The following is a 12198-nucleotide window of genomic DNA, read 5'->3' on the forward strand; positions in this document are numbered from 1 at the left end:
GAGTGTGCGGCTGGCGGGCTGCAGGCCCAGCAATATACCGTGGGCGACAGCGCCTCTGGCAGTGGGGATCGCAGTTGTACCCTCGGTGGCCGAGCAGGCGCAGGGATCTAGGCTGGACCCGCGGGCAGTGGGCGTGACCTCGCCGTCCCCGAACCCGCGGCGCACTCGCGCGCCACAGCACACCGAACGATGCGCGCCCCGGGCCGTCCCGGAGGCTGATACCGAGCTTGTTGTGCCCATGGCCGATCCGCCGCGATCCCTGGCGCCCGCCTCCTCCCGCCAGGGCGGCGCGTCCTGGGCGGCCACCGGGCTATGGGCCGCGCTGTACGACTACGAGGCGCGCGGCGAAGATGAGCTGAGCCTGCGGCGCGGTCAACTCGTGGAGGTGCTGTCGCAGGACGCTGCGGTGTCGGGCGACGAGGGCTGGTGGGCCGGCCAGGTGCGGCGCCGCCTAGGCATCTTCCCCGCCAGCTACGTGGCGCCGTGCAGCCCCACGTCTCCAGCTGCGCCTCAGGTCCCTCCGCCGCGGCCTGGCTCGCCAGTACACGTCGACTTCGAGCGGCTGGAACTCAAGGAGCTGATCGGCGCGGGCGGCTTCGGGCAGGTGTTCCGCGCCACCTGGCAGGGCCAGGAGGTGGCAGTGAAAGCAGCGCGCCGCGATCCAGAGCAGGACGCGGCGGCGGCGGCCGAGAGCGTGAGGCGCGAGGCGCGGCTCTTCGCCATGCTGCGGCACCCCAACATCATCGAGCTGCGCGGCGTGTGCCTGCGGCAGCCGCACCTCTGCCTGGTGCTCGAATTTGCGCGCGGCGGGGCGCTCAACCGCGCGCTGGCTGCGACAGATCCGCGTGCGCCCGGCCCGCGCCGCGCACGCCGCATCCCTCCACACGTGCTGGTCAATTGGGCGGTGCAGATCGCGCGTGGTATGCTTTACCTGCACGAGGAGGCACTGGTGCCTATCCTACACCGGGACCTCAAGTCCAGCAACAGTAAGTGAGCTTTGGGGCCAGCTGGGGGCGGGGTCCTAGCGTGGGGACTCAGGTGCAAAGGGGCGACAGTTAACTATAGAGCGCCACCCTCATGTTTCGCTCAGGTTTTCCTGAGCATAGTGGGGCCTGCAAGAGTTAGGTACAGGCTTTGGAGCACGTGACTCACCTTGACTTGTCATTGGCTGCCTTTTAAAAAGACACTTGCCAGGTTTGCTTGTAGATCAAACATTTGTAAATATCTAGACCTTCTGGAAACTTCGGGGGTGAGCTTGAGCTTGACCTTTAGGTACCTTAACAGAATTGACAACAAGAAATGATACATTCGTTGCACCAATCATGCATGAGTTTTCTCGCGTTTACTTGGTACCAACCGAGGCCTTCCTAGGATTATGAGGAATCTCCAGCTTTTCCTTTGACCGCTGGCCTTTGCCAAACTGCTCCTTTATTTCCACCTTACAAGTTATGTAATGAGGTTGCTCTTCTCCGGATTTGTGTGTGTGTGTGTGTGTGTGTGTGTGTGTGTTTGTGCGCGTATGCGCGCGCGCGCGCGCTGTCTTTTGGACTCAGGACCTACACTTGGTAAGGAGGTGCTCTACCATATTCTCTCATTTTAATTATGGCTTCATATCCTTTGACTTCCTGTGTCTCCATATATGACACGAGTTTATTATTGATTCTTTTTTCCAGGCAGGAAGCACTCTTTTGTTCCATTATAAACTTTGGGGTTAAGAAAAGCCATTGTCCTTGCACACGTCCTTAAAATCCCAAAGACCTGGCACATGTCATTTACTTTGTTCATAAGTCAGGATGGATTTTCCAGATGTCAGTAAAGAACTCCCAAATGACCCAAATATAAATCCTATCAAATTTTGCTTTATTAATGAGTTAGAATTGCTACTGGAAGTTTTTTCTTTAGTATTGAGGATCAATTCCTGGAAGGAAATGAAATCTCTTGAAGGATTAAAGGATGCAGTCAGAACTGGCATTGGCCTACCACAGCTACACATCTTCAAGGCTTGTAAAACCTGCCGAGACAGGACCTAGCTGAAAGGGAATACTGTCCTCTAAGTGCAGAAAGAAGAGTAACAAGAAGAAATGATAGGCTTGTCCTATGTTTGTGTAGATTATCTTTGTCCATCAGAAGCCCTCAGTACTGAAATTTACTTGAAGACAACTACTGTAGCAGTTTTCATTGTCATAAGTAATAATCTGAATGTTGTGGTTCTTTATGAGGTTGAATACTTCCAGGTTTCATTTCCTGACTCTCTGTGCTCCTGCATCTGGCAGGATTTAGCGCCCAGCTGCTTCAGTGACAGAGCAAAGTGTAACCCAGTGTAGCAGGAATACTGGTGGTGGTATCTTAGCACCTCGATGTGGGATGTTCCATGAAGGACTGTGGAATTCATTGCTTTCAGACTGTTAAAGACACAGTGCGATTTTCAGTGCACTTATTTTTGTAAATAACTTCAAATTTGGTAATCTGCACTACCAATGTGTGCTTATTTCCTAAACTATGCTTTTGTTGAAGAAAATAAGTGCCATGCTTATGGCATGCTGCCATGGAACAAGTGACTTGTCTGTGTGTCCTGCTAAGCCTTGTTCTCGGTGACGGCTGCTGGGAGTCTTCTGCAGAGCCAAGGATTCCAAGGACAGCTACAGCATCATTTTCTGCTACTTGGCATGGCAGCAGCTCTGTGATAACATGGAAACTGGCATTTGCGAATGTATTCTGCTGCAGGCAGGACAGCAGATGACCAGTACAAGCAATGAGCTTGAGGTGCATTGGTCTTCAGACCTGAAAGCTAAATGACAGCAGGTGGGACTTTTACAGTACCTAGTCAGCTTGTTGCAATAATTCTTGAGGTCCATACATATTCTTAAGGTACAGTATGGTTGGTAGTGTTTAGAAATCATAAGAGGGATGTTAAGCCATGTTACAGTTTTTCAAAATGTAAACTTCTTTTAAATAAAATATAAAGTTTTAAAAAGCTAATACTCTTTAATAGTAAAATAAATAATACAATCCTGGAACAATAACTATAGTTAAATGGTTTTCATTGACACCTGAAAAACTTATATAGGCTACAATTATAAGGTAAATGTTTTGTATTTTGAAAGAGATTACAGTTTGCTATGTTTTTTTTTTTTTTTTGTTGGATACATAGCTTTTTTTGGGTTGTTTTTGTACCAGAAATTGAACTCAGCATCTTGTGCTTGTCAGGCAGGCACTGTGCCACTGAGCTATAACCCCAGCCTTTTGAAATTTATTGGTACAATTTAAACATACACAATGATCACATTCATTATAGAGTATTTGTACCTAAACATGATATATCCTGTTTTGCTATGTAGTTTTGAAAGGCTCTACCCTGAGAATACATTGCCAAACTTACTAAAGGATTTTAATTTCTGTAATTGCCAGGCAAGTTTCCCTTTCCTTTAAATTTTTGCGCTCTTTAAAAGACTTAATTGGTTAATCACTAGCCTAGAGAAATATTTGTTGCAGAATGACCGTTATGATAGTTTCTTAATTAATATAAAATTATCACTGTAATGTATAAGTGATAGAGCCTCACAAATGGCTTTATCCTGGCTGTCTGGTTATCTCTGTCCAATAAATGTAGATGCTTTTGAATTTTCTATGATACTTGAAGCTGTAACTTCTTGTTCAGATTTTAAATGTAGATGCTTTTGAATTTGCTATGATACTTGAAGCTGTAACTTCTTGTTCAGATTTTTAAGTGTAGCAGGTACTGTGTTATAACATGTTTTATTTGACTTTATTCATTATTTGCTTATGGTGGTAGTAAGTTAATGACAGTGCCAACAAAACTTTAAAAATCAATATTGAGTTTTATTTTCACTCAAACTCCACACACAAAACAAAGCCTATAGAAAACTACTAAATTCAAGTCAGTGGATATTACTGTTTATTTCAATTTCTGTTCGGTTTGTTCATTTGTTTTTTGTTTTGCATTCCCTTATCCTCCCTTCAATACCTCTTCCCCTCCTTATTTACAAAAGCCTTTTTTCCATTTTTACATCTTTTCTCATTTTTTTCTTTTTCCTTCCTTCCCCTCTCTACTCCCTAGTTCCCCTTCCCAACTGAGCATTTTCTTCCTATTTCATAATATCTAGTGTATATTCTGGTTCTTATCTACACTTTCGGTTTCTCACACAAGAGAAACAGTACAATATTTACATATATGTGTTCTGTATATGGAAATTGTTAATTATAACAAATGTTTAAATTTGTCACAAGAATTTATTACTTTTGAAAGATTTTCTGTGATCTTTTCTAAATGGGTTAAGTTTTATCGCATTGTAGAATTGTCTGTAATAAAATAATACTTGATGTATTTTAAATAACTTTGTCTATTTTCAAATTGAAGGCAACAGGTTGAAAGTTGAGCCACATTTGCAAGTTTTGAACATCATTTATGTTGTAAAAAAAAAAAAAAAAAAGCTCTCTACCTCTATACCTCAGCAGTGTACCTCCCAGGATGCCTGATGGGTGGAAACACTAGACTGAAGTTTATATGCTCCAGCTGGAGAATGCCATGAGGCAACTTTAGGCTACAATGAAATTGTCAGTTTTGTATACACATTCTGATTATTGTGAAAATTTCAATTTTATATACATGCATTTAGAGAGTGGAGGAAAAATCAAATTGCATGTCTAAACTCAACCCTTTCCCAGAGTCTTCTAGGCCACAGGGACAGTGTCAAACCATGGGACAATAAAAATATCCCTGCCATCAGGGAGCTTAGCCTAATGGAAAAAGAAGGGCAGTTGTGTACTTGAAATTATTAGCATGGTCTACCAAGAGAACAAGCAGAGGGGAAATAAAATGAATTAAGATGTGTATGTGCATGGACCAGCGTGGCTTCTACGGAGAGTGAGACTTAGCTGTGGTATCTGGATGCATGGAATTTTTTCTACGATTCTGGTCATAAACCAAATTAAATTCAGTGGTTAGGGTCAGTGTTTACCTTATGGGGGATGTTTGATTCAGTTCTCATCCAGTTTGGTTTGCAACCAGAATCATGGAAAGAGTTAAGTTCACGAACCGAAGTACCTCTATGAGTGCCATTGCTTGCTGGCTGTGTGACCTCCAGCAAGTTATCTGTCTTGATTATACTCTGTGCCGTATTCTTCTCGCCTAAAGACTGACAGAAATCTGTAGGAAAAACCTGCTTATTGTTTCTTAATCCTTCAAAGGCAGTTAGGTAAATACTGCCATAGAATTACATGGCTTTTTCAGGGGCTGGTGGGCACGTAGGAGCGAACAACAGGAGAGCGGAGACAGGGTTTTGTGAGGGCCAGGCCCCTGTTTTCAGTGCCTGAGATACTGGGCTAGGATGTGTGCACTGAGTGGTGGGCACCAGGGTGCCACAAGGGTCCTTGAGTCAGAAAGAAAGTATTGCGTGATCTGTTGCTAAAGAAAAACACTTTGAAGGAAAAGAACAATGCTGGGGTCATTTGCTTTATGACCTTGCTGTTAGAGAGTCAGAATAGCAGCAATAAAAAAATAAAACGACTTACTTAGACATTTGTTTGACGTAAATTGTTGATGATTTATGACCAAGCCTTGTTTTAAAAACTATAATTTTTTAGTCAGTTCATTCAGACCACTTTCTTGCTCTGATTTGTCCCTCCTTCTAGAGTGGGAAAATAATGACTCCATTTGCTGTCCGACTGATAACTGTAACACTGAATGCTAGCAACTGTCCCCAGGACCTCCAAGGGCAACCAGACACCTGTAAGGGTGGGTGCATGTAGTAGGTCGTAGGTGCAAAAGGGCTCCTAGCAAGGCTGGGATCTGTGATGACTTTGCTTTGGATTCTGAAACTCCAGTTTTATCTTCTCCAAATATGCTTCCTCTTCGGTGCCCAGGCTACCTAGTGGTGGGAATAGAAGCAGCAACCGGCCCGGATCTGGGTGCCCTTCAGTCTATGTGCATAACTGCTCTCAGTGCCTCTGAGCAGTGTGACCCTCAGCCCCGCTCACAAGGGAAGAAGCTGCAGTAGGGCTTAACTGGCTGATTGAAGCCACTGAGCTGGCAGAAGGTCCGTGCTGAGAGGTAACCGAGGGTCTCTGCTCACAGAACTTGACCTCTTTGCCTTTCCTTGTATTGCCTGGATTAATATTTCTTAAACATTTGCTTACAGGACTCCCCAAGAACTTCTGTTTCCATGGGTGAGAGCCGTTGATATTTATTTACCCTAGTAGATATTTTAAATGATATATTTACAATTTTAATATATAAAAGTAGCAGTAGACCTGTTATGTGTTAATATGTTATTTTTCATAGGAAAACTCCCCGCATCTTGCAAGACAGATTTAGCAAGGAAGGTAGCATTTTCTGCACTTTTGGGGCTCACTTGAATTCAGACTATAATGGGAAGACAGGTTGGATGCTCTTGTCTGTCTCTGTAATCTGACTGTTGTCGCATGAGGGACCCATTACAGTCCCTCTTTTGCTCTATGTGGGTGGAAATCAAAAGTCAGTAAAATGTGGCTCCCTTAGCTTGGCAGATCCTGCCCTTGGCAGCTCCCTGCCACCCATCAGCTCCTCAGAGGCCCAGGATCAGGGTCCCCTTTGGTACCTTTCTGGAGCTCTCCCATCAGCCTCTGTTGCCTCCCTCAGGCCCTCTCCTGATCTTTGCCTCAGGTTTCTAGACCACTTTAGGGCTGGGTCCTTGATTATATACACTGACCATTGACTGAGGACTACAAGGAGCTGCTTATACAGAGCATCAGTGGGCCACATGTGTACAGTTTGTGCATTTCGCGGACCTGTTTGAAAACTTTCCCAGGATTCCAGGCAGGGGGAGGGAGGGACATGTGACAGGCCTCAAGTTTAAGCCTGCTATGGCCTAGGAGGATTCTCCTGCAACACAGGAGCCGGGAAGACAACGCTGGCCCACAAGCTTGGCTCCTGTCACTGTGACCTGAGGCCTTGAAGTTATCCTGGGACCAGTGGCCTGGGGCGCCCTGAGGAGGACAGGGAGGGGGCATAATGGCCCCTTTGGCTGTCATAGGGAGGAAGAAGGAGTGTCCTCTGTTCTGTCTTACATGGACCATATTTGGAGAATACGTACTTGAAGAATGTCAAGGTCAACTGATGAGTTCCATTGATACAGAAAGTTGCTGTCTCAGGCAGCAACCTCCCCAGGTAAAGTAGAATCAGAATCTCTGTATGAGCTTCTGTTTGTTTGTTTGTTTTGTAGTAATGGAGATTAAACCCAAGGCCTTTGCACTGAACTACATCCCCAGGCCCCTTTTTCTAATTTGAGACAAGATCTCAAGTTGCCAAGTTGTCTGGGCTTGGCTCAGACTTGTGATCCTCTTTTCTCATCCTGCCAGAGTGCCTCCATACTCACCTTCTCCATGAGCTTTTAAAAATGAGATCCCCAATATCTTTTTTAAGTATTGTGATTCAGTGGGCCTCATGTGGGAACAAGTTGAGAATCTTGAAATAATCAGAATTGAAATGATTTTTTAAGTGGGTGCCGACATATTACCACTGAGATTCCACCACTATGATTTTACTAACTTGCTTTACCCAGGTCCATCCCTGACATATCCACAAATCCATCTTGTTTTAGGATTCCCCAACGTATTTTTTAAAAACACTTCCCAGCCAGGTGTGGTAGTGTGCATCTATAATCCCAGCATTTGAAACACTGAGGCAAGAGTATCTTCACAAGTTCAAGGCCAGCTTCAGCTGCATAGTGAGTTCAGGTTCAGCCGGAAATACACAGCAAGACCTGTCCTCAAAAAAAAAACTAAAGAACAAAAACCTCTACCTCCTAGATGATTGAGCCAAGTTTGAAAACTACAATTCATAGACCAGTTGTAAGAATTCCTTCTTATGGGTGATTGGGTTGAGTATGTAATTTCTTTAGTGGCTGCAGACTATATCCCACTCATAGTAACTGGTGACCATGGATGCTTAGTCATAGGAGATAAACGTAAGACTGTTGTTCTGGCATGAAACTCTAGGGAAAGGAACATGTCTTAGTGCTTGTCCATCTGATGTTGAGGGACAAATAACAAGATTGTGGTGTCTGAGACTTGAACTCTGGCTCCATCACTCATGGGCAAGAATTTCCCAGTAGGATCATGTGTGGATTGAGGGAGACATGGTAAGTCTGGGTACAACCAACTTCCTGTAAAAGGCCACTTAGCAAATATGGTCTCTGGGCAACTATTCAGCCCTACTGTTGAGTTAAAAGCATAGGAGATAATATGTAACCTATTGAGTATGGCTGTGCGCCAATAAAACTTTATTTACAAAGGAGATATTGTGCTGGATTTGGCCCATGGACACAAGTTTGCAAACTCCTGATATTTGTCAAAGTATTCAATAAACCATAAGACAAAGTCTAAATGTAAGCTGGTGATCATATTCATTTTTGTTTTGTTTAGAAACACTCGGTGCCTTAAATATTTCTCATTGTTTTGGTGCATGTGCTCATTGATATCTGAATGTTTTCTGCACTCTTTGTAACCTAAGAACATTGCTATTATTATTTTTTGCAACTGTCGTGCCACTTAATTATAAACTTACTTTGTTTTGGTAGAGGTCGAGGGTCTAATATGGCTTACTGTGGTTGAGTCGCCCACTCCTGGAGGAGCCAGATTTGAGCCATATTCTCTGTAGGAGTGCTGAGGTCTGCCTGCTTTGGTACCTAAGTTACTGTTAAAACTTCTTTGTTTCCGTGGTTCATTATTAGTTTGTGAAGTTTTTTAAAGCCCTTGACAAGGGAGGAAGTCACCTACCATTTAAGGAAGCAGCTCGATTGCATATAGGATTTGCATTATTATTTCTGAAGATTTGGCGTATTTTTTGAGTGTTCTGCTTCACGTTTTCTATAAATACTGAATCAAGACCAGTGAATTGTGTCCCTATCTGCTAACAGTGTAGAATATTGTGGAAGGTCCTGCCTCAGTCTGCTTCATTCTGTGCATTGACTATTACACTAAAAAGTGATGGAAAATACAGCTAAATTTCACATGCAGTGAAATGTAAAAACTTTTCTCATTAAAACTAAATAGTGTATGTGTCCACAAGACATTCCTGTGTAAGGTGGCTTTTATTTTGATGTATGAACAATATGAAGCTCTACTTTGTTGACCACGTCTCTATGTTCTTTACAGAAGAAGATATTTATATTTAACAAGTTAACTCATTCATGTAGCAATTACTTCTTGATTATATACTGTGGGCCAGGAGCTCTTCTAGGCCATTGGCATTCAGTAGTAAACAAAATAGAAACAAAGTCCTCCCTTATGAAGCTTACATTCTAGTGGGCAAAACAGATGTTAAGCAAAATAATAAAGTATGCAGTGCGCTGGTTAGTGGTAAGTGCTTCACACAAAAATTAAGGTCACTAAAGAAGGTGAAGATGCTGGGGTGCAGGGAACGTCAGTGTGTCTAAGGAAGGCCCCAGGAGAAGCTGGGCAGAATCTGTAGCAATGCGGAAGTGGCCGTGTAGGGAGAAATATTCTTGGTAGAAGAAACAGAATGGGAAGAGGGCAGAGTTGTAGGATTTGAGAGCCTGGGCCTGGGTGTCTGCCTTTGCTTCTACCCTGACATAATTCTACCGTGATACAGAAAGGCTGTGAGCAGAGGCAACTGCCCTGTCATTCACGTTTTTACAGGCTCACACTAGCTGCAGGTGGAGGCCAGGTGAGGCCAGGTGAAGAAGAGCCAGGCTGGAAACGTACATTGGCCAGAGGAGGTATTTAAAACTGAGACTATCTAGGGTGGGAGTGTCAACAGAATAAAGTGGAAGTCTAAGGACTGAGCCCTGCAGGTGTCCCAGGATGGGGTGGGGGTAGGGGGTGAGGATGAAAAGAGCTAACCTGGGAGAGCAGGGGCTCAGACTAGGGCTGTAAAGAGAGGCTTAAGGGACAAGCCTCAGCTGCAGATCAATATTTAAATAACTGTCTTGTTACAGTTACTTTTAAAGCAGCCTCCATTCCTGAATTGTTCAGCATCCTGATACTTTTTCAGGAGGGCAGAGTTAGGTTGGTTTTCTATAACTAGCAGTCAAAGAAGCTTGTAGTAATGGAGATTGAATAATATCTCCATTACATAATAATCGAATCACTATGTATCCTTCCGCTTTTAGGATTTCTCATTCATTTATTTACACATTTATTCAACACACACTTGAGCATATAAAAATGCTAGCCTTCATAATAATGAAAAAAGATTAATTAGGTACTAAACCCAACCTCTAGCTGCTGTGAGTTAACAAGAGTGGCACCAAGGAGGCACAGCAGGGCTTAGGTTCAGTGAGGGAGGGTTCCAGCCTGGGTACTAGAAAGGAGACAGTTCCCGTGGGATGGAGGAAAGGGAGTGGAAAGAGCTGTGGACCGTCTCACTGAGTAGCTGGGCAGGGGAGTGGGCTTGTGAGTGGCTCACAGTCGCTGCCACGGAGTGCAGAGGTTACTCCTGAGGCCGGAGCAGGAAGTGTGGTTTTACAGAAGTGGCAGGGGAAGGCCATCCACAGGCAGGGGCAGTGTAGACTGGCCTTGTCAGAGGCAGAGAGAAGCCCTGCGGTGTTTTCTGGCAGTGACTTTTAGAACACAAGATGGTTCAATTTGAGTTCATTTTGGAGATTAGAAAAGCTGGAAAGATAATTGACAGTTCACAAGGAGGTTGAGAAGAGGAAAATCTGGCCTTCACTCTGGGCTGGTGAGTAAAATGGACAAGATGCCACGGGGTGGGGGAGTATGGAGCAAAATGTGAGAGATTCATTCAGGGCTGTTGATGAATTTAGAAAGTTACCCTCTATGGGTGTATAGCACTGTTTATTTTCAGAGTAGCAGTTCATGAAGTAACCTTAGGATCCTAGGGGAGAGAAGTGAAGGTTGTTATTATAATCTTCTATTTTGTTGCTTTTTCAGCTTGTTTTCTTAATGGCCTTTTTTTTGGATAGTGCATTTCTAGTTAAAGATTAATTGATTCATTGAATGGAATTTGGACATAGCAATCCCATAAATGTTAGAGAAAATGAATGGGTACATTGTAATAGCTTTGTAAAAAAAAATATATTATGTACTATAATTCTGGAAAGACCAATGGAAAACTTCAAAGGGGCTGAAAAAAAAGATCAAGTGCCTCAGGGTTGAACAGGTGAGCTGAGTGCTAGGCATTGAGACCAGCTGTTCAAAGATGGGGCTAATAAGGGCTAAAATAAAGTCCTGCGGCTCCAGGAGAGGAGCCTCAAGTGCACATTGCTAGGTTACCGAGGAGAGCAGAAATTACCTTTGCTGTGGCCTATTGATAAATTGACTCACCCGTCCAGCTTTCTCCACCGATTGGAAGGCTGCTGGTGTTCCCTGGCCCTTCCTGCCTCCCTGAGTGGAGGCGGACGGTGGCCACACCTTTGTCCTTAGTGGAAACCTGGCCTGGCACCAACTGTATAACCTGTTGTGAGAAGGTTATTTGTGGTTTCAGTCACATTGCCCAAAAGATAAGGAATTTCAGGAATTCTGCCCAGCACCTCTGAAACAGAATCCCAGACAATGGGCCTTTCTTGGAGCCCTAAATGTTTAACATTCAGGTGTTATTTTAACTTGTTTTCTGTTAGCTCTGAAGTGTGGAGTCTCAGGTCCTAAGGAAACTGGTCCAGAGCAGGGGGACTGCATTCTACAGCTTCTGGAGACCAGCACCTTTCAGCCCAAGCGGCAGGGGAATTGCTTAGGGAGAAAGAACGATTTTTCAGTTCTCACTCTTTAGTTCTCTCTCTACTTATTTTTGAGCTGCTTTTCTAGTCTTTGCATCTTGAGGACTAACAACCCTGGTGGTGTGTGTCCAGCAGCTTGGGGCAAGAGATTGAAACTGTTTTGATGCTAGTTTTGTTGTTGTTGTTGTTTGTTTGTTTGTCTTTTTGAGACAGGGTCTTACCATGCAGTTCAGGCTGGCCTTGAGCTCGCTTTGTAGCCCAGGCTGGTCTCGAACTTGTAACAATCCTCCTGCCTCACTCAGCCTCTTGAGTGCTAGGATTACAGGCGTGTGGCACTGTGCCTAGTTTTTGATGCCATTTTTAACCTGGCCTCCTTATCTGGGTGTATATGAGAATTGAAGTGTTTCAGAAAAGTTTTATAGATCTATAAGCCATGTTATCACTAATCTTTTTTGGTGACGGGAACAATTACTGTTGAAAAGTAAGATTAGTGATACTATAAGGG

General features: G+C 44.2%; 1 protein-coding gene across 1 annotated transcript in view; it reads left to right on the forward strand.

Annotated features, from left to right (window-relative positions):
- The window catches only part of Map3k21 (mitogen-activated protein kinase kinase kinase 21), a 42205-nt gene continuing 30007 nt past the window's right edge, over positions 1-12198 (forward strand). Inside the window, exon 1 of the mRNA XM_013156274.2 lies at positions 1-986. Coding sequence (XP_013011728.2) covers positions 239-986 — 748 coding nt within the window. The 5' untranslated portion in view covers positions 1-238. The remainder of the gene's footprint in view (positions 987-12198) is intronic.

Source organism: Cavia porcellus, unplaced genomic scaffold (assembly GCF_034190915.1).
Source record: "Cavia porcellus strain 051 isolate PalLab524CR breed Dunkin Hartley unplaced genomic scaffold, mCavPor4.1 scaffold_13, whole genome shotgun sequence".
Lineage (NCBI taxonomy): Eukaryota > Metazoa > Chordata > Mammalia > Rodentia > Caviidae > Cavia > Cavia porcellus.